The sequence below is a fragment of the Aquarana catesbeiana genome, linkage group LG02 (genome assembly GCF_042186555.1).
Source record: "Aquarana catesbeiana isolate 2022-GZ linkage group LG02, ASM4218655v1, whole genome shotgun sequence".
Lineage (NCBI taxonomy): Eukaryota > Metazoa > Chordata > Amphibia > Anura > Ranidae > Aquarana > Aquarana catesbeiana.
Genome location: NC_133325.1, coordinates 238,879,952 through 238,905,773, shown reverse-complemented (window position 1 = coordinate 238,905,773; position 25,822 = coordinate 238,879,952). Strand labels below are relative to the sequence as shown.

General features: G+C 43.5%; 1 protein-coding gene across 2 annotated transcripts in view; it reads left to right on the top strand.

Moving 5' to 3' along the window:
- Window positions 1-25,822, top strand: part of TBC1D4 (TBC1 domain family member 4) — a 265,438-nt gene that overhangs the window by 107,750 nt on the left and 131,866 nt on the right. For both annotated transcript variants that reach the window (XM_073614264.1, XM_073614263.1), the window contains exon 2: window positions 13,855-14,448. In XM_073614264.1, the coding sequence (XP_073470365.1) occupies window positions 13,855-14,448 (594 nt within the window). The remainder of the gene's footprint in view (window positions 1-13,854; window positions 14,449-25,822) is intronic.

Below are 25,822 nucleotides of genomic sequence, written 5' to 3'. Positions count from 1 at the left end.
TTGTGTGTGAGCCCTGACCAATCCCCATAAGGTATTGGCAGGGGGCGGGCCTCATATAAGCTGAGGTGATTCTCCAAAGGAGGGAGAAGTCAGCTGGGTGAAGTGAGGAATGGAATGTTAGGCGCAGGAGGTCATCCCCTTCTGGGGGGGAGGGGGGGCGCGCCGATCGCAGGAGAGGCGCGGAGAGAGCTGTGAGGGAACATTGCCTCTACATAGTGATTGGCAATGTCTCTGCCACCACACGGTCGGATGGCAGGGAACTCCTGGAGCAGAAGGGCAGGTGAAACTGGCGGTACGCATGGTCCAGTCAAAGTTCCTCATCAAGGACTCTGGGCTGTTTAAAGGTCGGTGAGTGTTACCGCATTTGGGCTGGAAGTGCCAAGGAGTCTGTGAAGGGAACTCTGCTAGTACACAGTCACTAGTGGAGTCTTCATCAATGCACACGGTGGATGATGGGGAGTCCTGGATCAGAGAAGAGACTGTGGACATCTGTGTCAAGCCGATGCTGCCTGTGGGCACATGATTTGCAAGTTGGGCTGGCTGGGAACAGTAGTCTGTATTTCCTAGAAGATATGCTTTTAACCCACTGGGCCTCCGGGGAGAGGTTCTGCAGGCCTCAGGCCTAGTGGCAATGAGCAACAAGCCATAGGAGGGAGGCTTATTCAGAGTGGGCCCCTACTATTTAATAGAAGAGGATGTGTCATATTCCAAGTAGTAACTTCAAGTTTGTGCAGGAGGAACCAAGTGTACAGGAGGAAACAAGTTATGGGCAGGAGGTGAAAGCTCTAAGAACATTGCTTTTACATGGTCATTAGTGATGTCTCTGCCACCGCACGGTCGGATGGTAAGAGAACTCTTAGATGGAATAGTCTGCGGGGGTTGAGCCGCAGGAGGAGCAACAGTCTGCATGGAGATGCAGGAGGAAACTAATACTAAATCATATATGCACATCATATCTTCTGGCTTTAACTTTATTCAAAGTATACTTATCCTTAAATATGATGGTAAAGACTTATCCTATGGGCATCCCATACTCCTATCCCTATCCAGGTTGTACCCCCCCAATAAAACAAAAACAAAGCTTGCAAAAGACTGTTCATTGTCTCTGGAAAGGATGTATGAAGTCTGGCAGTGGGGTGATTTGGTGGATTGTTTGTTACTAGCTGCAACACCATGGCTACACTGTACAGTAATGTTTCAAAGACAAAAGTAAATTTTATGTTGCTCCTACTGTATGAGAGCACAGTTAGAAAAACTCCAACTTCATTTGTGGACCAACAAGAAACCTAAGCAGGTAGGCATGAATTAGTGATGATGATGAACAGGGCTTGCTCTTCTGGTTGTAGAGGTAGCCATAGATCGGATGACTGTCATGCAATATCTGTGATATCAGCTGATTCTCATTCTGCTGTAGTGCAGTATAGCTGGGCATTTTGGGGGCACATTTCCCTTTCTAAGGTCTTTGGGGATTCAACGTTAACGTTTGGAATATTGTTCCTCCTTATAAATTTGTTAATCAAATGTCCTGACATCCATTATCAATCCTTTACAGGTTTTTGATTTTACTTCACAAAACTGAAATCTGTTGCAGATCTTCATAGCTGTTTTCATTGGTTTAATGAATATTCTCAACCTTTTTCAACCAGTGTGCCCAGGCACCCCGGGGTGCGTTTCTTCAGGGGTGCCTTGGTAAAATCCCTAAAAAGTGCCCAAATATTGTATACAATCCAGCAGGTGGAGCAAGCCTGCCTTTTAGTTAAAGAAAAAAAATAAAAGCCACAGGTTTTCATTGTTCACCATTACAGATTTCCAGCCACTGGTGTCCTAACAACCTATGGCATCATCAGTTGATAAGGAGGACATTGGGATTCTGTACTGCATCCTTGTTTGCCCTCTGTTAGCACTGGGCTCACTATAGTGAGTGAGTGAGGGAGAAGAGAAACACTGGACTGGGGCAGCACAGTAGTTTAGTGGTTAGCACTTCTGCCTAGCAGCCCTAGGATTGTTGGTTCAAATCTGAACACTACTTGCCTGGAGTTTGCATGTTCTCCCTGTGCCTGCGTGTGTTTCTTCCAGGTACTCTGGTTTTCTCCAACCCTCCAAAGACATTCTGGTAGGTTAATTGGCCCCTGTCTAACTTGGCCCTTATTTATGAATGTGAGTTAGGGACCTTATTGTAAGCTCCTTTTGGGCAGGGACTGATGTGAATAAAAAAATATTTATGGAAAGCACTGCATAAATTGGTGCTATATAAGTACCTGTAATAAATAAATACTAGCCCGTACCAGTGTGCAAAGGTGTATTTGCTTTGGAAGAATACATCACCTCTGATGTAATGCCCTGTATACGCAAGCGGACTTTTCGACCGGACTGGTCCGACGGACCGAATACGGCGGACAATCCGAACGTGTGTGGGCTTCATTGGACCTTCAGCGGACGGTTTCTGTCGAAAATCTGACGGACTTTAGATTTGGAACATGTTTCAAATCTTTAAGTCGGAACTCCGCCGGAGCCAGTTCCTGTCGAAAAATCCACTCGTCTGTATGCTAGTCCGACGGATGAAAACCGACGTTAGGGCAACTATTGGCTACTGGCTATGAACTTCCTTATTATAGTCTGGTCGTACGTCATTCACGTACGAATCCGTCGGACTTTGGTGTGATCGCGTGTAGCCATGTCCGTTCGTTCAAAAGTCCGTTGAAAAGACTGTCGGACCTTTGTTGCCGAAAAGTCCACCCGTGTGTACAGGGCATTAAGTGTATTACAGTGGGGCAAAAAAGTATTTAGTCAGCCACCAATTGTGCTAGTTCTCTCACTTAAAAAGATGATAGAGACCTGTTTTGTCATCATAGGTATACCTCAACTGTGAGAGGCAAAATGTGGAAACAAATCCAGACAATCACATTGTCTGATTTTTTTTTTTTAAGAATTTATTTGCAAATTATGGTGGAAAATAAGTATTTGGTCACCTACAAACAAGCAAGATTTCTGACTCTCACAGACCTGTATCTTCTTCTTTAAGAGGCTCCTCTGTCCTCCACTCAGTACCTGAATTATGTTTGAACTTGTTATCAGTATAAAAGACACCTGTCCACAACCTCAAACAGTCACACTCTAAACTCCACTATGGTGAAGACCAAAGAGCTGTCGAAGGACATCAGAAACAAAATTGTAGACCTGCACCAGGCTGGGAAGACTAAATCTGCAATAGGCAAGCAGCTTGGTGTGAAGAAATCAACTGTGGGAGCAATAATTAGAAAATGGAAGACATACAAGACCACTGATAATCTCCTTCGATCTGGGGCTGCACGCAAGATCTCACCCTGTGGGGTCAAAATGATCACAAGAACGGTGAGCAAAAATCCCAGAACCACATGGGGGGACCTAGTGAATGACCTTCAGAGAGCTGGGACCAACATAACAAAGGCTACCATCGGGAACACACTACGCTGCCAGGGACTCAGATCCTGCAGTGTCCCCCTGCTTAAGCCAATACATGTCCGGGCCCGTCTGAGGTTTGCTAGAGAGCATTTGGATGATCCAGAAGAGGATTGGGAGAATGTCATATGGTCAGATGAAACCAAAGTAGAACTGTTTGGTAGAAACACAACTCGTTGTGTTTGGAGGAGAGAGAATGCTGAGTTGCAACTAGGGTTGTCCCGATACCACTTTTTCAGGACCGAGTACAAGTACCGATACTTTTTTTCAAGTACTCGCCGATACCGAATACCGATACTTTTTTTTATGTCACGTGACAGTGTTTTTTTTAATTTTTTTTTTTAACAGTGCTTTTTTTTTTTTTTTTTTTTTTTTTGGGGGGGGGGGGGGGGGGTGAACGGTGTATGTGTGTGTGTGTGTGTGTGTGTGTGTGTGTGTTTTTTGTTTTGTTTTTTTTTTTTTAATTTACAATTTTTATTTTTTACAATTATTTTTTTTTTTTATTCTTTATTGCAATATGTGTTTTTTTTTGTTTGTTTTTGTTTTTTTTTTAATCAGCCCTGTTGGGGGGCTTTGGTGAGATATCAGGGGTCTTAACAGACCTCTGATATCTCCCCCTTGAGACAGAGAAAGAGACAGAGGATAGAGATTCCCCAGTCCCTTTCTCTGCAGCCTCAGCTGCACTGAGAATGAATGGAGAGAAGACAGCGGCTCCTCTCCATTCATAAACTGACACATAGTAATCACAGGAGATTACAATGTTTCAGTTATGTGAATGGACAGAGTCAGCTGACTCTGTCTATTCACAAAGTAAGGAGGAGGAGGACGGGAGAACGGAGGGGGACAGAGAAGGAGGGGGGAACGGAGGGGACAGCGGAGAGGCACAGGGAAGGAAAGAGGAACGGAGGGGGAAGCGGAGAGGCACAGAGGAGGAAAGAGGAACGGAGAGGGACAGCGGAGAGACACAGGGAAGGAATGAGGAACGGAGGGGGACAGCGGAGAGACACAGGGAAGGAAAGAGGAACGGAGGGGACAGCGGAGAGACACAGGGAAGGAAAGAGGAACGGAGGGGACAGCGGAGAGGCACAGAGGAGGAAAGAGGAATGGAGGGGGACAGCGGAGAGACACAGGGAAGGAAAGAGGAACGGAGGGGACAGCGGAGGGGGACAGAAAAGGAGAGAAGAACGGAGGGGGACAGCGGATAGGCACAGAGGAAAGGAGGGGGCATGGAGGATAATGCAGTGACAGTCAGCGGTGAGCGATCACCGCTGTGTCACTAAAGCAGCTGAAAGCCGCTGGGGGAGAAGCTTGTATCTCCCCCATGCGCCGATCACAGCTGACTTTTAGGTATCGGGGAAGCATCGGGAGCATTTGCCCGAGTACAAGTACTTGGGCACATGCTCGGTATCGGTGCCGATACCGATACTAGTATCGGTATCGGGACAACCCTAGTTGCAACCAAAGAACACCATACCTACTGTGAAGCATGGGGGTGGCAACATCATGCTTTGGGGCTGTTTCTCTGCAAAGGGAACAGGACGACTGATCCACGTACATGAAAGAATGAATGGGGCCATGTATCGTGAGATTTTGAGTGCAAACCTCCTCCCATCAGCAAGGGCATTGAAGATGAAACGTGGCTGGGTCTTTCAAAATGACAATGATCCCAAACACACCGCCCGGGCAACGAAGGAGTGACTTCCTAAGAAGCATTTCAAGGTCCTGGAGTGGCCTAGCCAGTCTCCAGATCTCAACCCCATAGAAAACCTTTGGAGGGAGTTGAAAGTCCGTGTTGCCCAGCGACAGCCCCAAAACATCACTGCTCTAGAGGAGATCTGCATGGAGGAATGGGCCAACATACCAGCAACAGTGTGTGACAACCTTGTGAAGACTTACAGAAAACGTTTGACCTCTGTCATTGCCAACAAAGGATATATAACAAAGTATTGAGATGAACTTTTGATATTGACCAAATACTTATTTTCCACCATAATATGCAAATAAATTCTTTCAAAAATCAGACAATGTGATTGTCTGGATTTGTTTCCACATTTTGTCTCTCATAGTTGAGGTATACCTATGATGAAAATTACAGGCCTTTCTCATCTTTTTAAGTGGGAGAACTTGCACGATTGGTGGCTGATTAAATACTTTTTTGCCCCACTGTACGTGTGGATGTTGCTGCATTATGTAAAAGTATTAATTTGTTTTTTACTTCTTTTACAGTGGGGTGCCTCGAGATTTGTCCATAATTGTAAAGGGTGCCTTGACTGGAAAAAGGTTGAGAAACACTGATCTACAGTGTGTGAAATGAGTTCTCCTTTACTAGACTTAGGCTGGCCATACATTATACCAGGGATCCTCAAACTATGGCCCTCCAGCTGTTGCGGAACTACACATCCCATGAGGCATTGTAAAACTCTGACATTCACAGACATGGCTAGGAATGATGGGAATTGTAGTTCTTGAACAACTGGAGGGCCATAGTTTGAAGACCCTTGCATTATACAATTCTCTTGTACAACTTTCCTTTAGATTTACCAAAACTGTGTAATATGAGGTCAAACCTAAACACTTTGAATATGTATGCAATCAGGCAGGCCCTTGTACTACATAGTTGAAGGAAACATCTAAAGGAAATTGAATAAGAAAATTGTATAATGTATGGCCAGCTTAAAGCAAGCCTCTCCTTTCACTCTCCATGGAAAGGATTTAAAGGATATTCCAATGGGGACACTAGTTCTGTTCTATTTGGAGGGATTTCCTCTCACTTCCTGTTTTGGCTATGGAACAGGAAGTGAAGGGGAATCTTCCTAAATGGGCAAACAACTCGCAGAAGTTATAACCCTCACTTACTTAAATTTTGCCTTTTTCCACTTTAGAAACGCCTTAGTTATTGCAGTATCAAATGTTTTTACAATTATTAGCTGTAGTTTGTCTTTGAAAATACAATGGTAAAATTTATTCAGAATAACCCAGTACTATGAAAGCATAGTATATTGCCTCATTTTCTATCGTTCTTTTAGATCAGCAGCACATGACTTGTAATAATCTGCCTACTAGGCCATGGCTGTGTTTGCAGATCATTTAATGAAGGACATCTGGCATAACACGATGATCCCCAGGTACACAAAGTCCTGGCATATATTGTTTAGTTAGTTGCACATTATGTGATCCTGCTAACTTCCTATTACAATTTACAAGGTAATAAGATGAACACATGTTGCTCCTTATTTACAAGACCTTGGGCATTTTTTCTCTTTGCTCTGTCACAAAGAAGCCACTCATTACACTAGGTTAAGTATGAATATTTGAATACTGTACTTTTTAATAGTTTTCTTAAAAAGACATACTTCTAGTGAAACCCCATCTATTTTTTAAATTCAAGGTGGGGGTAGACAGAATTCAGGTTCCCCCTGTGTCATTACTGCATGACCCCAGTGCTCAAATGTCCCCGGCTCCCAAATTGGCCATGACAGGAAGGCTTCCGCTAGTAACACAAAATGCATCAGAGGGTGTGGCTGAGTGGGAAACATGTAGGCTGAGGCCACTCCTCGAGCGCACAAGCTGGTTGGGCAGAACAGCGATCTCCACATTTTTTTTTTTTTTTTTTTTAATGCCTACAGGGCTTTCAAAAACCACTGCATTTACAGACATTTGGTATTTGTTTCCTCGGTCTGCACGTCTATGTTCACCTATTTGTTCATGCACGCATAGGCAATTACAGATGTGTTAGCCGAGGAGCGTTTACAGGCTGTATAAACCCCCCCCCCCCCCCAAAAAAAAAGAAAAAAAAAACCCCATCACCAGTGAGTTCAGGAAATCTGCTTTTGAGCAGAAAAAAACACTAGTAGGGAAAGTAAGTCCTAAAAGTCGCACATCACAACAAAACCCTGTGAGGAGGTGTATGACAGCCTCAATCAGGCCATGTCCCAACGTGTTTCTCCCTTCCCCCGGGGCTTAATCATGGGGATCCCAATGATTACACTCTGGGGTGGAGTGAAACGCATTGGGGGGTGGACTGTTTGGAGCCCAGGCTGAGGCTGTCTTACACCACCTCACAGGGTTTTGTTATGATGTGCGACTTTTAGGACTTCCTTTCCCTACTGGATGTTTTGAGCTGGGACAAGCTCTGTCCTTGTCAGCACTCCTAGCAGTTTGTCATGCAAGAGGACCTGGTAGAGCCTTGAGCGGCTCCTGTCATTTTTGAAGAAGAAATACACAGCTCCGGGTGACAAAATCCCTCTACTCCATTTCCTCTGCACATGGAAAGGGTGCTGGCCCTGCATGCATCAGGAAGCATAAAGTGAAAAGTCTGGATGGCCACACTCTCATAAAATCACTTTTATTAATCCATGATGGAAAAACGACAATCCATACAGCAATGGGGGTACAAATACAGCACAGCAGACGCGTTTCACACCTTCCCTGGTACTTAGTCATAGCTGATGAATACAAGGTTAATACATGACTTCTCTCTGTAGTGTGAGAACCAACACTTCCTGTGAAGAAACTACATATCCCACAATCCTTGGGTCTCTGTCTAGTGCTCTGCAGGTGCAGTAATTAGATTTGAGACAGCCACAAACAAGCTGAGCAATGAAGAGAAGATGTGTTTCATGACATTAGCACTCCCACATTTGTGATGCAACATAGAGGAAATGGTGTGGAATGCACTGGAAAAACAGGTTGACTGTCCCTTGGGACAAGCTTTGTGGATTAATACATGAACAGATGGGAACTGATCAGTCATTACACTACAAGCTGCAGTCAGAACAAATGAACCCCACATTACAAGGTGAGGCAAACATTCAACACAGGGAACAGAACTACACTAATACCTAGTTAAAAGAGAAGTTTTTTTTTTTTTTTGTTTTTTTTTTAAATCATGCTTGCCTAGGTAGATGCAGCATTGGTCTGATGCTGCATCTGTCCCCCGCTGGCCCTAAGATTGAGAACCTAGCGAACTAAGACAGCTGATCACTCAGTTCTCAGAGCTCCGTGAGCAGAGAGCCAGTGACTGTCAGTCACCGGCTCTCTGCTCTGCCCCCCTGCGGTCCCTGGAGCACTGGGCTGTGGAGGGGGCGGGAACAGCTGACTCAGGCTTTCATTGGCTCGCTGAGAGGCTTAGCCAGGTGTCGGTCCAGGGTTGTAAGCAGATCCTGACTTTATGGTTGCGATCTTGCCTCAGCCTGGACCGGTGTTCTATCGAGAAATGGCTCATGACGAAAAATGCCCCTGACGGGTCTGCACATGCTCAGTACCAAATGTCACTCCAGCAGATATGATGATCAGCTGGCGTGACGTCAACACAGTGCATTCGCAGATCGTCGGAGGCATTATCCGATGCTATGCAAACAGCGGGGAACGTAGTTGTCAGATGGAGCCTCGCTGTTGTGGGGCGGCTTGTGGGTGTGTTGAAGGGCGGGTTTTTTGTGTGTTGCCACCCACCCTTAGACACAGACAAAACCCGACGTTCAACACATCAAACCCGTCCTGCAACACAGACAAAATCTGCCATTCAGCGCACAGATACACCCCGCTCCGCAACAGCAAGGCACAATCTGACAAGTACGTTCTTGACATTAACATATCAGCTGGAGTGACATTTGGTACTGCACACGCGCAGACCCATCGGGGGCATTTTTAGATGGAACACTGGCTCTGTGACATGAGCCAACAGTGGGCTGTCTGCTGAAAACGGGTCACAGGGGTGCAGAACAAACTGTACTCCTGTGATCCACAGGAGAAGTCCTTTAAAGTGGAACTAAAGTTCTGTTACTGTTCACCACGAGCGGGCAGGTTTTGTATTGAAGAAGGGACACGCAATGTCTCTTCTGCAATAAAAATACTTACCTGCCTGTTCACAGCATTCTCTGGCATGTAAACGGAGCTGTGCATGCACAGCTCAGCTTACAGCGGCCAGCCTGATCCCTGTGTGCTGAAATGACGGCCTTTTGCCAATGAAGATGGCCAAGACCTGGCAAGAAGATGCCAGCACCAGCAAAGGATGGGGACTGTTGGAGGAGTATAAGCTGCCTTTTAGATCTGCTTTTAAAAAAAAATAATAAACAGTACAATGTCTTTTTAAGAAAGCAGTGCTACACCATCATCTGTCATAATGAAGGCTTCCGTTTTTATGGTGAATCGGACCACAAATATTGCATATAGCCAGGAGTCCTATTAACCTCCATGTCCATTGGAAGAATGTAAATAAACCAATCAGCCACTCTCGAACACTTCGCAGCATGTCACTTTGTAGACTGTAACAGCTGCTCTTTCATCTGCTGAAGACAGACAGGCCGCTGGCAATGTTCGATAGGCGAGCATCGTTTTTAATTTGATGTGAACTGTTGTAAAAGCAACACATACTGACATAAACCAAGTGGAAAGGTTCACTGCAGAGACCGTATTCTGCCGTATACATTTCAGCAAGAACTATTTCCAGCATTTTACGTTTCAGTTTATGTCTTCATAATGACGTCTGCGATAAAATGGCAAAACCGTGTGAATGACCTCTTTTAAAAATAGCTGTAAAATACCTATTGTGCGGTTGCTGCTCCCTCCAGCCCCCCCAGAAGAGTTACTTGGCGTCTGTGCCTATGACCCATATGGAACAGTTCCTATGACAGTGACATTCATGGAAGAATTGTTATCTCCTACATCTTGTGTTAACCCTTCCTCCTAAGAGGGAAATATACAACTTCCATGCAACCATGAGAAGGTCAGAGAAATCCCAACCCAACTACTTTGATTCTAAACAAATCTATCACTTCTTCGTTTCTTTTAGTTCTGTTTGTTAAGTTTAGGGATCATCAGCTCTAAAGATATATTCCTTTATCTTTGGACTGGACTCAGCTTTGGGTGCTTTTTTTTTTTTTCCTCTTTTTTTTTTTTTCCTCTTTTTTTTCATACCACCAGATAAGGCTTTTTGTACCTTTTTACAAACTCATCATGTGTTTCCTCCACTTACTGCTAGATCGCAGCCAATGCTGAACTTTATTTTTTTTGTTGTTTTTTATTGCCTATTCTGACTTTAATATTTATTTAAATAATATAATGGAATGCTCCCCCCTCCTTGATGTACACATGGTGTTGGGAGGGACTGGCGATTGGCCCCTGGGGATAAATAGTGGAAGCAGATGGAGTGTTTTTTTCCATGACACGTAGCTGATGTTTGAACACAAACTGAAACTTCACAGAGCCGTTTTGATGCTTCCACAGGATTCCAGTGTCTGTCAGCCGGCTACAGGCTTGGGCATCTGTCCATAACTGCTGGCAACCGCTTTGCGTGCGGCTACATGCGAATGGCAGCGGCTACTGTCAGCCTGTCTTTAGTTTTTTATAGGATGAGCAGCCACTGCTATTTACATACTGCTAGTCATTTCAGCCACAAGAATCCACTGATTCTTGTCGCTGGAATCTGGTGGATGCATCAAAACGGCCGTGTGATGGAGGCCCTACTCTACTATGACACCATGAAACTACATAATCAATGCACATCTTATGCAGAAGAAAAACACCAGCTGCAGATAGGAAGGTTTATAATGCATTTTAAAGTGGTTGTAAACTCCCATAGATGAATTGTAATTATAGGTAAGCCTATAACGAGGCTTACCTATAGGTACTGTAAATATCTCCTAAACATGCACTGTTTAGGAGACCTTTACTGTATATTCAGCTGATGACATGACTCAAGGCCACCCCTGTGCCGTAAACGGCGGCTCCCGCGCGCATGCATGGGAATGAAATAACGTGGCTCCGGCCAGTCGCACAGCCGGAGTCCACAAACCCAGAAGAAGGAAGACAGGTGAAGATGGATGCATGCCTCCAGCAGTGACAACGCATCGGCGTAGGGCTTTGTTTGCAGATAAGTTTTTTACATAATGTGCTAGTATGCGTTGCATACTAGCACATTATGCCTTTACTTTGAAGGTCAGAAAAAAAATTCAAAATAACCCAGCGGGTATTACTTCTTCTTTAAAATATTTATAGTGCACCTGTGCCTATACCAGGGGTAGTGAATAAAAATGCAAGGAGGTCTGGTCGCTAAAAATTTTTTCCGTCCGAGGTCCAAATCACAAGTCTGTGCCATGAAAGATTGTATGCGTCTTCTTTCCTTTTTTTGGTGCAAGCCACGCTTTTCTTAGTTTCCTCCAGACACTCTGGTAATACTCTGTAAGTGTAAATGTCCCTAATAGTGTTCCCCCTTACATCATTTGTCCCCATCAGAGTGCCCCCTTACATTAGGTGCCCCCATAGGAGAGCCCCTTTTACATCAGGTGTGCCCCTTTACATCAGGTGTCCCCATCAGTGTGGCCCTTTACATCAGGTGTCTCCATCAGAGTGCCCCTTTACATCAGGTGTCTCCATCAGAGTGCCCCTTTACATCAGGTGTCCCCATCAGAGTGCCCCTTTACATCAGGTGTCCCCATCAGCGTGCCCCTTTACATCAGGTGTCCCCATCAGAGTGCTCCTTTACATCAGGTGTCCCCATCAGAGTGCTCCTTTACATCAGGTGTCCCCATCAGAGTGCTCCTTTACATCAGGTGTCCCCATCAGAGTGCTCCTTTACATCAGGTGTCCCCATCAGAGTGCCCCCTTAACATTAGTGCCCGCCAGCATACCATTATAGGTAGCATAGCATTATAGGTTAATAGGAATCTTTTAATGGGGAAAAAAAATTTCTGGGTGGAACTCCGCTTTAACATAAAAAGTACCCTTCAGTATGCCCCTTATTTTATGTTAAGGGGCACTCTGGTACATTTATGTTCAGGGGCATGCTGATGGGCACATTTTATGTTAAGGGGCACTCTGATGGGCACATTTTGCTGTGCCCATCAGAGTGAACCTTACATTAAATGTGCCCATCAGTGTGCCCCTTAAGAGAAACTGTGCCTATCATCATCGTGCTCCTGTAAACACACACACACAACATATCTTGAGGCAGGGAGCGTGAGCCAGCCGAGGTAACAAGCTGTAGGGGGTGAAAGCTGCGCCAGGAGTCCTGCTGAAGGGGACGGGAATATAACATTGTACCTTGTGGCCGGGAAGTCGCGAGATGGCAAGCAGCAGGGAGCAGGGCCGCGCACGTGACATCTCGCTTCTCGGCCTGACCGGTGGTCTGTTAAAATAGTCAATTCATCAAGATCTCCAATTATGTCACTTCCGGTTACTGTAAACCATCATTAATTGGAGGTTTCAATGACTTGCCGTTTTGACACAAAACTGGCAAGCGTGTAAACTCCGGTACATGAAGACTTTGCTGTTTTGACACAACAGCGGGTAACTAGGAAAAAGTTGTCGCCGTCATTTTTGTTAGTATCGGAGCGGACTAACAATATCTGCTCAGAATACCGTGTACTGGAGTGTATACAGTTGCCGGAATTGTGTCAAAACAGAAAGTCGTTGAAATTTCCAATTCCTGACGGTTTACAGTAACCGGTAGTAAAGTAATTGAGGATCTTGATGAATTGGCTATTTTGACGGGACACCTGGAGCCGCAAGAGAGGTAACTGCAGGGGGCGGGGTTCACACGCGACATCATTGGTTGCAGGGAAGTTCGCGGTCCCAGCAACCAATGACTGCGAGGTAGGGATGTGACACTGTACGCTGGCGTTCTGGACAGGACCGTCACTCGGTCCGTGTTTGGATCGCAGGCCGTCATTTGATGACGGCTGGCCTATACTATGGATGATAAACTAATTACAAATCCTAACAAGTGGTAAAAGAGCTTTTAAACAAGCCACCCCTGAACTCTCTTAACTGCTTGTAATATGAAGTAATTAATTCACAAAGATCACAACAATTTCAATTTCTAACCATCATTCTCAGCCAGGGATCAATTTAATTTTAGGGTCCCATCAGAGGTGCCTGCATGATTCTGGTGCCAATGCCATTTGATAAAACAAGCAGCATGACACAGTGATCATTCAGATGTATGGCTATTATTGCCACTTGACAGGTGGTCTGCCTATTATAATCCTCAAAATGCCAACCCACAGTGCTGCATCTGCATGTTTTGCATGGTTGTAGGGCAGTTCTGGTGCAGTTTAGTGGTAGTACACCCACTAAATGCAATATGGGTGTAGATTTACTGGAATGGAAGTTACACAGAACCAGAAAGCAGATGTAGCTGTTCTGGGCAGTGACATTTGATAAAAGTAATGTCTGTGAAACACTTGGCTTTGACATGACTAAAAGGTCATGAAAAGTACTGGGCAAAAGAAATGGGGGTCCTCATTCTGTTATGCATGAAATTAATGAATACCTGCACATTCGTAGTAACTACCGTGCTTAAAAACGTTTCTTATCCAGTTGCGTAGTTTTATACATTAAGTCCGTTTTATAGAATTTACTGATTTGCATTATTATAGTCTTTTATGTTCATTACTTTTCTGTATTGTATGTTTTCAGGTGTCTGCGGTAATCAGTAGCATTAGACAAGTGTCTAAAGTTGCACTGCAGGAAGATTCCAAGGTTAGCCGTGATGGTGAAGATGCCTTTTATAATTCCCAGAAGTTTGAGGTTTTATACTGTGGGAAAGTGGTCATTGCTCATAAGAACGCTCCGTCTACTCTCGTTGATGACTGTATCGAGAAGTTCTCTCAACACGAACGGCATCGCCTGAGACTGCTCAGTGAGCAGCGCAGTATAGACTCCAGCTCTGACCTCACTTTGGCCGAGACGGATATCCCAGTGTCTCCGACTGATAGTACATTTCAGGAGCAGGACACTGAGCCCAATGCCAATTCTGCCTCCAAGAACCATTCAGGGATATTTACAATAGGTAGCCAGAGCAATCTTGGTTCTATGCGGGTATCATTTCCTGAGAGGATTCTAGAAGACTCAGGCTTTGAAGACCAGCAGGAGTTCAGGTCTAGATGTAGCAGTGTCACTATTCAGAAAAAAGCTTATGATGGAAAGATGCAGTCAAGAAGACGACATGCAAGTGCGCCAAGCCATGTCCAGCCATCGGATTCCGAAAAGAACAGGACAATGCTTTTTCAGGTATGTTATAGCCAGGATATGTTTTTGTAAAGACTGTGTTTCATCCAGCTGTTTAGCGTTAACATGGTTTATATCTCAATATGATCCCAGCGCACTTCCCAAGATTGTGTGCCACATCCCTAATAACAGCTAAGAGTTATAAAGTTTGTTTTTTGGATGGTATTTTGTAGGCACACAACAAAATCTAAATTGATAAACTCATGTAATTTTACCAATTTTGATTTTGTTGCGTGCCTATAAAATCCCATCCAAAAATCCAAACTTTATAATTCTTTGCTGTTAACATTGTGTTAAAGTGTTTGTAACCATAGAACTAAAAAAAAAACATTTTCTGTCTTTCAGTGGTTCCTATAAACTTTTTAATACAATTATTTTTTATTTGTGCCTCTATTACCTGGTTGATCCTTCCGGTCCCCCTCCTCCTGGTAGTAAAATGACCACGCTATGCATGGAAGCTGATCAGTTTAAAACAATGGGGTAACAAACATTTTAGGTGTTCTGCTAGTCCTTCATGGTCCACTCTTATGCCCCGTACACACGGTCGGACTTTGTTCGGACATTCCGACAACAAAATCCATGGATTTTTTCCGACGGATGTTGGCTCAAACTTGTCTTGCATACACACGGTCACACAAAGTTGTCGGAAAATCCGATCGTTTTAAACGCGGTGACGTAAAACATGTACGTCGGGACTATAAACGGGGCAGTGGCCAATAGCTTTCGTCTCTTTATTTATTCTGAGCATGCGTGGCACTTTGTCCGTCGGATTTGTGTACACACGTTCGGAATTTCCGAAAACGGATTTTGTTGTCGGAAAATTTTATCTCCTGCTCTCCAACTTTGTGTGTCGGAAAATCCGATGGAAAATGTCCGATGGAGCCCACACACGGTCGGAATTTCCGACAACACGCTCCGATCGGACATTTTCCATCGGAAAATCCGACCGTGTGTACGGGGCATTAGACTTAGGGTTTACATATTGTTTAAAGAAAAGCATAAATTTGTGTATTCAAAATGTGTTATGTGATTATTAAACTTCACAAGTGTTTTAAGAATGTGAGCACGACCACACGAATCAAGGTCTGACAAGTTTGTAGCATATACAGTTTGCTGTCTTTCTATTCTGTCTTTGTGCATCTGAGCAAAATCTATTCTTTTAAAGAGAACATTAAGAATTTCTTTTCATTTTCCTTACACGTAAAAAGCTTTCAAACCAATTTATTGTTGAAAGAAGGCCATCCAAGTGAAGAGAAGGCTCCAAAATACTGACAAATTAAGGGTCCAGCTATGTATTTGTCAAGCATTCTGATTCATATCCTCTTCTGTGAGCTTCCAACTTGGCATGTTATGATAGTACAACACACTGATTTACCGAAAGGAAACCTGTGTTGATGAGAGAGAGATGTAGGCTGCCATTGCTAACCTCTGTTTTTGAAAATGCTGATCATGTTGGCCCAATAGCTTCAGTATTTTCAGCTTCTGACCTAGAACAAGTATGAAGGTCAGTTGCTTTTGGAACATTCTGACTTCACTGGCTGCACTACGTGACAACTCAAATAACCTGCCCTGCTCAAGCTGGCTCTTGCACTAGCCTGCATAGTAAAATGCTGAGAATGCCTTTTTTTTTGGTCAAAAAAGTGAGAGTATTTCAAAAGAATAAGACTGACATTTCAGTGCTGTAGACTATCACAGGCTTTGTACAGTGAAACCTTCCTGGCAGGATAGCTCAGGTGGGTTTGGACAATGATCCGAATATACCCATGCTCATCCCTACTCTTGAACATTGTTTATCTTCTGGACTAGTGGTCTCCAAACCCTTTGCTTGTCTTTATCCGGCCCTTGGGGCACTATTCCTCCCACTGATACGAAATACCATTTTGCCAACTGACACCAACAATGGGGCACCATTTCTCCCTATGATACCAGCGATGGAGCCCTTTTGCTCCCCCTAACACCAAATGTAATGTTTACTCCCAGTGCTAGGAAAATTTCTGCTACTGCTGGCCACAATTCGGCCGCCCTACAGTCTGAAAGACCATAAACTGGCCCTTTGTTTAGAAGTTTTGGAGACCCCTGTTTTGGACTAATGCATACCCATTACAGTTTTACTTTATTAAAAGCAGAAATCAAGGCAAAAATGAATAGTCAAATAAAAGAAAAGAAAAAAAAAACCTTTTGCTGTAGTAATCGGATTCGGTGCAGAGGTTTCCCCATGGTAATTTTTTTCAGCATGCTGTCAGCGCATGAACGGATTGGCTCCTTGTACTGCTGCTTCTTGCACTCCAGCCCTCCTCTACAGGCACTGCAAGAGACAGATATTAAATGTAGTTACATACACTGCTTGCATTTAAATATAAGGTTTAATTATGTATCTGTGATTACAAAGTTGCATTATTTTTGTGTCTTTTATATCTACCTAAAGCAGGGTTTCTCAAATATTTTACCTTGGCAAAAAGTTTGAGACCTAGGGAAACCCCTGAAATAATGATCACGACTGCAGCTCATGGAACATTGGTGTTATCAGCGAGCTGTTAAAGTGATATTAAGCCCAGGTTCACACTAGTGCGAATACAGGCATCGCATGTAATTTGCACCCGCACTGCGCTGTCGATCACATGTGATGTCTGTGCATTGCGAGTTCAGCCATAAAGTTGTTTAGCTGAACTCGCATTGGATTGGCACGAAAATAGTGCATGGACTTTTTGTCCGGCACGGGAATCGTATCGCATAGGTGAGAACACCCATGCGATCTGATTCCTGTGCGAGTTCACAGTTCACACTGTGATCTGTGAACCGATCTGGGGTTGTCATTAACAATGTATTGACACCCGCAGCGGTTCGCAGAGGGCAGTGTGAACTGCCTGCGGGAAAAATGCGATGCGGGAACCGGCGCTGTAATCACGCTGGTTCCCGCACTGCACAAGTGTGAACCTAGGCTTAAGGTTCTGTTTTTTAATTTATTTTCTTCTTTATTTTTTATTTTTTTAATAACAAACATGTTATACTTCCCTGCTCTGTGCAGTGGTTTTGCACAAAGCAGTCCAGATCCTCCCTTTCTTGTGTCCCTAACCAGCGCTCCTGGCCCCTCCCTCCTGCCAAGTGCCCCCCGCAGCAAGAAGTTTGCTATGCGGGCACCCAAGCAGGCTCGCTCTCGAACTGCTGCTCTGTGTGTCCATTCACACACTAGTGCAGCCCGGCCCTACTCCCCACGCTCTGCACATTGGCTCACTGGCTGTGATTGATCATAGTGGGAGCCAGTGCTCCTGCTGCTTTCTCAGCCAATGAGGATGACGAGTCGCCGGAGAGCCACTGCTCTTGTGCACATCACTGAATTGAGTTAGGACTCGGGTAAGTATTAGGGGGTTGGGGGGGCTGCGCACAGAAGGTTTTTTCACCTTCATGCATAGAATGCATGAAGGTAACAATCCTTGAGCCTTTACAACCACATAACAAATATTTTTTTCGAAACGGCATTAAATAGAATCAATATTAAAGTAGAACTATAGAGAACATTTTTTTTTAATTTTTGATAGAGCAAGGGAAGGATACAACCCCTGTCAGATTTTTTTTTTTTTTTGCCCATCTGTGCCCCATTGTAGAGATTTCCTTTCACGTCCTGTCCCATAGCCAAACAGGAAGTGAGAGGAAATCCTGGAAATTAAGGGAATTCCTTGGGGACCCCCATGTCACCAGAGCTAGTGTCCCCATTGGAAGTTTTCCCCTCTATTACTTTTCTGGGAACAACCCAAAATGTGGGATTTTCTTTTACTTGTTCTTTTAATGATAATAGTGAACAGGAGAAATCGAAAAATGAAAGGAGTTGTAAAGGCAGAAGGTTTTTTATCTTAATGCATTCTATGCATTAAGATAAAACCTTTGTGTAGCGGCCTCCCCAGCACCCCCTAATTACTTACTTGAGTCCCATCTCTCTCCAGGGATATCCACGAATGTCTAAGCCGTCCGGAACAATCCTCCTGATTGGCTGAGACACAGCAGCGCCATTGGCTCTCGCGGCTGTCAATCAAAGTCAATCAGCCAATCGGGGGAGAGAGGGAGCCGGGTCAGGGCTCCGTATCTGAATGGATACACGGAGCTCTGACTTGGCTCGGGTGCCCCCATAGAGAGCTGCTGATTGTGGGGGCACTTGATGCCTGCGTGGGTTTCCTCCGGGTACTCCGGTTTCCTCCCACACTCCAAAGACATGCTGGTAGGTTAATTGGATCCTGTCTAAAATTGTCCCTAGTATGTATGAATGTGAGTTAGGGACCTTAGATTGTAAGCTCCTTGAGGGTAGGGACTGATGTGAATGTACAATGTATATGTAAAGCGCTGCGTAAATTGACAGCGCTATATAAGTACCTGAAATAAATAAAATAAATAAATGGGGGTCAGCAGGGCATATACATTACATGTGGTTGGGCACGCAGCAGTTTCGTTCATATGTAGAGTAATGCAGGGTAGCAGCTGTGATTAGTCCTCTTGTGTTGCACTGTTCCCCGCCAGTCTCTCCTGTCTATCCCATGTGACATCACATACAAGCACCTGGGATGGACAGGAGAGGAGGAGGGACAGGCGGAGAATAGCACGCCACAACCAGCAGTACATGAGGTCCACGCACATTATATGGGTCACACAGAAGGGCACATTACAGTAGCAGTGGTTTCCTTCATATACAGAGCAACACAGGGAAGCGGCTGTGATTAGTCCTCTTGTGATGCGCTGTTCCCCGCTGACCCCTCCTGTGATGTCACCTACAAGCACCTACAAGCACCTGGGATGGACAGGAGGGAAGGAGGGGCAGCGGGGAACATCGTGCCACAACCAGCACTATCACAGCCGCTTTCCTGCGTAGCTCTGCATGTGTTGGCAGAGGGGACCCGATCTACCCGTGATAGACGGGTAGTGGCTGAAAAAGAGTTAAAAGTGCAGCAAAGCGGCACTGCCCATTGATTTGACTTTTTTGATGTCCTGCCAGCGCACAGCTCCAGTGTGAAAGCACTCAGGCTTGCACGTTGGAGTGACAGAAGAGGCACTTTACAGGTGCTATTTTTAGTGCTATAGCGCCTGTAAAGCGCCTCAGTGTGAAAGGGGTCTAACATGTTAACGGTTACATCTCTGACTTATTCTGTTTATAAATTGCAGCCGTACTTTCCTGTTTATTCCCATCTGTGTTTATTTGGTACAGATTCAGTATTATCTAACTGCTTATTTATATTCCTTTACCTGTTAATTCATTCTGTGTTTATTCCCATGACTCAGAGGTGCATTCAAGCAGCACTTATCACACATTATTCAAATTTTGAAGTGTTAAATTGTGTTTGTCTCAGCTGCTGCTTCACAGGTAATGAGTACTTTTACTGTTATTTTCACTCTTTATTCAGCATCTATAATTTTGTATGACACATTTCATTAATACAACTTTACTGTGTAGGTATCTGAATATTATGACATCCCAAACTACATAATAAACATAATGTATCCCATAGAAAGAAGCGGTTTTGTGTTACTAACCAGCTCCTGTCTCCTAGCAATGCTGCTACAATGGTTTATCGCTATTGTTTCCTGTTTTCATGTAGCAAAGTTTCTCTTCATTGTTCCATGCCTCTTATATCCCCTTGTCAGTGTCCTTTTAACCCTCCTTTACCTCCTTCATAGTCCTTGTTCCCTTCTCTTTTTAAATTAGTTTAGGTAACAGTAATTAACTGTAACATTAGCAAAGACAGTGATGGACTATAGAGTACAGAATTTGACAAGCATAATATATTGACACACGCGCTTTGGGATTCAATACAAGTTTAAAGTGATTGTAAATGATCACCTTGTAAAGCAACCCATTTAGTTTAAAATAGAAACAAAAGGCAAAACATTTTTGCATAGATAGATTTATATATATATATATATATATATATATATATATATATATATATATATATATATATATATATATATATATATATATATATATATATTTTTTTTTAGAAGTGATCCCATTCCCTCTTTTTTCAGCTGCAAAAGAGCTGGTGGAGGAGGAGGAGAAGCAGCAGCACACTGAGCTTCCCAGTGACAGGCTGTGCAGGAGGGGTGTGTCAGGACAAGTCTCATAATTAGAGGAGAGGAAGTTGAATTCCCAGCATAGCTAGAGAACTGACCACAATGTGTTTCCCTGCTTAGTGTGGTCAGTTTCTAATAGGAGAGCAGGAATGCACACAAAGGAAGCAATACAAAGAGAACAGGATACTTTTTGCATACAAGTACATGATACATCAGGCACATATCAGAAATATAAAATGTTTGGGTAACACGCTTTAACTGGTTTTAAAGGTAACCTATATCCTTCTTTGATAAATTTTAAAGCTAAACTGCACGTATGATCTTAATTGCATAGTTATGATGGTCCAGCTGGACTGTGGTCAGTTTTGCAGTGGGCCAGCTGCTTGGCACAGGGCCTGGAAGATCACAATGATTGCTGTAGTATACACTTTACTACTACAGTAATTGTCAGATTCCACAGCGGGTCCTTAGGTATGAGATATGATTACTCCAAACTGGATCAATGTAACTATGCATGAAATCATACCTAGAATTCAGCTTTAATTACTTTACTGGGTAACATATACCCAGTGAAGTGGCTGGCCTCAGGTGATATACAGAGTTGAAACAAATCCTGCTACATAAGTTGTACCTGTTTCGCTGCAGTCTTCTCTACATCCTTTAAAGTCCAGCATTTAGCTTGTTTGAGTTATAAAAAAAAAAAGGGGTGGAGAACTGAAAATACTGCAGAGCTCAGTTAGGGGAGCTCTCGGGGGTGATTGGAGGGAAGTGACACCTCCCCCTTCACACAACACACAGGAACAGAGCTAAGGCTATTAATAAGCTGGAGATTCCTCCCCTGTCACTTTTTTCTTCTCTTAGTGTCAGGTAAACTTATCAGAAGTGACTCATGCTGATTGCTGAGGAAGGAGGCAGCAGACAGAAATGACACTTAGTGCTCTGGATTGAGACAAATACACACGATAGAGGAATATGCTTTATTCATATTTTATGTCTGAGGTTTGCAACCATTTAGAGTAAACATGCCTCTAGGCCTCGGTGTGTGCAGTGATTGTTTGGCTGTCTAAAAAAAAAAAAGCCAGACACTAGCTTGACTTAAAGATGTCTTGTTCAGGCATCAGTCTTTGCCATCTGCTGGTTATTATTCAGCACTGCAGCTACAAACCTCTGCTGTGCACTCCCGCTACTCACATTGAAAATGGTTAAACTGAATGCTGGGAATTCAGCCTTTGCCCGATCAATAGGTTTGCCTGTTTTCTCATGCTCTGAATAGAGGACTTCTGTCTGCCTGTACATGCCTTGTATTGCCTGTGAACTATTTTAACTGCATTTGTACCCAGCTTGTCTGAGCTTATCTTGATCATCCACCTATTACTTGTGTTATTGCCAGTCTGTGCTTTTTTTTTTGTTTTTTTTGTTTTACCTTACTTGAACCTGTACCTGACCTGGCCATTAGCCTGCTCACTCTGCTACTGTCTGTTTGTTTTTTTTCCCCGGCTATCTTACACTGCTCTACCATTTATTATGTCACCCTGAGTCAGCTATTGCCCCTGGCATCCCAGAAGGCTTACCAAATGTAAAAAAATGATTTATTTAAGTTGATCCCTTTCTGAAGGAGAACTGGAGGCGAGTTCCTTTCTTCAGTCCTTCATCTGTGTGTGTGTATAGTCTGAGATCCTGCTATTCTGTTATATATTAACACACTTGTAAACCAGCAATTGGTAACCTTGAATCATTGCTTGATCAGGAGAAGGCTAATTATGTCTAATATTTCATATTTCCTTGTATGAAATATAGGACTTTTTTTTTTATATTTTGTATTTATTTCTCATGTACACCTAACATCAAAAAACAAATTGGATGAAAAAAAAAAAAAAGTTTTTCTTAAACTGCTTTTCAGTATTTTTACAAAGCTCACGATCCAATAATCTAAATTGCCCATAGAATCTTTATTAAAATTATATATATTTACTGTAAAACTGAGCATATATGTTACATACAGTGCATTCATAAAGTATTCAGACCCCCTTCCCTTTTCAATTTTATGTCACAGCCTGATACTACAGTTGTTGAACCGCTTCGCTTTTTAGATTGTAAGCTCTAATGAGCAGGGCCCTCTGATTCCTCTTGTACCAAATTGTAATGTAACGGTAATGTCTGCCTTCATTTTGTTAAGCGCTGCGCAAACTGTTGGCGCTATATAAATCCTGTATAATAATATAGAAGAAGAGGAAAGATTAAAAATATTGTGCAGATATTGGTGTCGTCGATGGACAAGTTTCATGGTGGTTTCCGGTATTCCACCAACTTGCTGTAGGACAGCTAGATATATCTTGCTATATTCTTGGGAAGCTGCACATGTCCCTCTGTGAGTAGCCTTATTTATACCCAGACACTTTGGGCATCAAAGGCCCGTTTCACATGGGCTTCAGTTTGTATAAGAGCAGTGTGAACAGCAAGCTTTTATGAAGCTTTCAGGAATCATTTGGCAAGCTACCAGTAGCTTTCTCCAAGCAGCTTTTCAGCTCGTCTTTTGAAACACCCAGATCAGCGCTCCCATTAGGATCTGTGTTCAACATTTTTAACTGGAGCTGAATTCTACTTTAAAGGCTTAAAAAAAAAAAAAAGATTTCTGAGAGCTCTGCAAATGCTTTGTAAAAGCTTGCTGTTCACACAAGCTGAAGCCCATGTGAAACAGGCCATAGGCCCCATTCACCCTTGGAACTGCATGTGAATCGCACGGGATTGCGCTGCTGTTGCTGTTCGATTCACATGCAGTTCTCTATAGTGCAATTTCAGCCTATTCATGGGCTGAAATTTGCACCACAATGCATTAAAAGTAGTGCATGCACTACTTTTTGTTTAATAAATGTTTATTAAAGATTAATGTAACAGAAAGAAAAAATAGACATATAACATATGCTGAACAATCTTATGAAAATACAAAAGATTCCATGTACACAAAGTCCAAGCATACATCAGTATTTAAAAGATTACCCTTGTAACTGCAAAAAGGATTGAACAAACGAAAATAGCCAAAGACTAAACAGAGGCTTACAGCCATGTAAATAAAAAAAAAAAAAAACTTTCAACCCAGATATTATTAATGTAACAAAATCGGGTAAATAGAAAATACTTTCAAGAAAAAAGGTAAAAAGAGGTTGGGAGAGGAAAAGGAAAGAGAGTAGAGGGGTAGGGATGAGAGAGAGGGTATAAGGAGGGACCCAGAGGGGGGGAGAGGGGGGGCATGTGTGTCGTCATACATTAAAGTACAGTACCAAATGCTATATATTTATTCAAGAAAAAGAATAAAACCATTTTCAGGATAGATCCCTGAAATTAAGTTGAAAGATCGTGACCAACGGCTAGAGAAATAGGCTAAGAATCAGACTCATTCTGGTTGTGTTAAGATGTCCTTATATAGGGGTGAAGATATGAATTTTATCCAGGGTGCCCATGTTAAGGAGTGTCTCTGGGAAGTACCTCTGATGCTATGAGTTATGTCTTCCAAATGGTGAACTTCTGCGACCCTCTGTAACCAGTTTTTAATGGATGGGATTGTGGGTTGACCCCAAAAAGCAGGGATTAGGGCCTTGGCAGTGTTCAGCAGATGGGGGATGAGTGAACCAATGGATTCTTTAGTAGCATGAAAGAGGACAGTCCAGGGGTCATTCGGGAGGTTGACATCTGAAATCTGGAATATAAGATTGAGAACATTGGTCCAGAAAGGGCGAATGACTGGGCCGCACCACCAGATGTGAGCGTGAGTGGCTTTGTTCCCACAACTCCTCCAGCACAATGGGGAGCTGTCCGGGAACATTTGGTGCAATTTGGCTGGGGTATAGTGCCATCTGGTAAGTAATTTGTAGTTGACTTCTGCTATTTTTGAAGCGGGTGAGGAGACATGGGCGAGTTTTAGGACTTTATCTTTCTGAGGGGTCTTTTGGGTAAAATATTTCTTCTATGTTATTTAGATCTTGTAAGCCTCGTAACGGATGAGGGAAGGATCGTAGGAAGCGTTGTAGTTGGTGAAATCTCCACTTATCTAAAAATGTAATCGGTTTGGAGCAAAGGATCTCAGGAAGAGGTTTAATTACATTAGCATGAAGGACATGATGTAACAATAGGGGTTCTTCTGAGGTCCAAGATTTAAATCCAGGGTCCAGTAGGCCTGGTAAAAAATGGTTGTGATTGAGGAGGGGCATCAGTGGGGAGTCATATCTCCAGGAAAATTTCCTATGTAGGGCATCCCAGATGTCTAGTGAGGACGTGGTGAGTGCTGAGGCAGTGTGGGCAATGTTCCTGTAAGTTCGAGGTATCCAGGGGACAGCTGATAGATCTGCGCCACTCAAAGAGTATTCTAGTTGCACCCATAGTTTCGAACTAATAGCATATTTCCAATCTGTAAGCCTAGAAAGTATAACAGCATGATAATATGCCTTAAAATTTGGGAGTGCCAGTCCCCCGGAGCACTTTGAACGAAAAAGAACGTCTCTGGATACTCTGGGGTGGCTGTTCCTCCAGACGAAGCGGGAGACCATCGCTTGCAGAATAGTGAAAAACCCCACAGGTACACCCAGTGGGATCATCTGAAAAAGAAATAGTGTGCAAAGGAGTATGTTCATTTTAATGATATTTATTTTCCCCAGCCAGGAGTGTGAGAGATTAGCCCATTTTCTTAGGTCCTCCTTAATACTATTTAACAGTGGGATGTAGTTATACTTGAAAAGAGAATGTAGTTTAGGTGTGAGGAATATACCCAGGTATTTCATGTGGGTCTGTTCCCACCAGAAGGGAAAGTAGGGTTTTAGGGAGGCCGCCTCTGTTCTGGGAAGGTTACTGTTCAAAATTTCGGACTTAGAGAGGTTTATTTTAAAGTTAGATATCTTTTGGAAGGTGGAAAAAGCAGACATTAAGTTGGGGAGAGAGATACGTGGCTGTTGGATAATAAAAAGTATGTCATCGGCATAGGCAGCATATTTGTGAATTCTATTACCTACTTGAATGCCATGTATATTGATGTTATGTCTAATCGTGGCTAGGAAAGGTTCCAAAGAAATAGCAAAGAGGAGGGGGGATAAGGGACAGCCCTACCTAGTGCCATTGTGTAGGGTGAAGGGGTCACTCAGTGAGCCGTTTATGCGAATCTGCGCAGAGGGAGCGGAGTAGAGAGAGGAAATGCAATGGTACAGTTTTGGGCCTAAACCAAAGTGACGTAGAGTCATCTTAAGATAGTCCCAGTCCACCCTATCAAACGCCTTCTCATCATCGGTAGAAAGGAGTAGGGTGGGCTGGGAACACATCTGAACATACTGAATTAAGG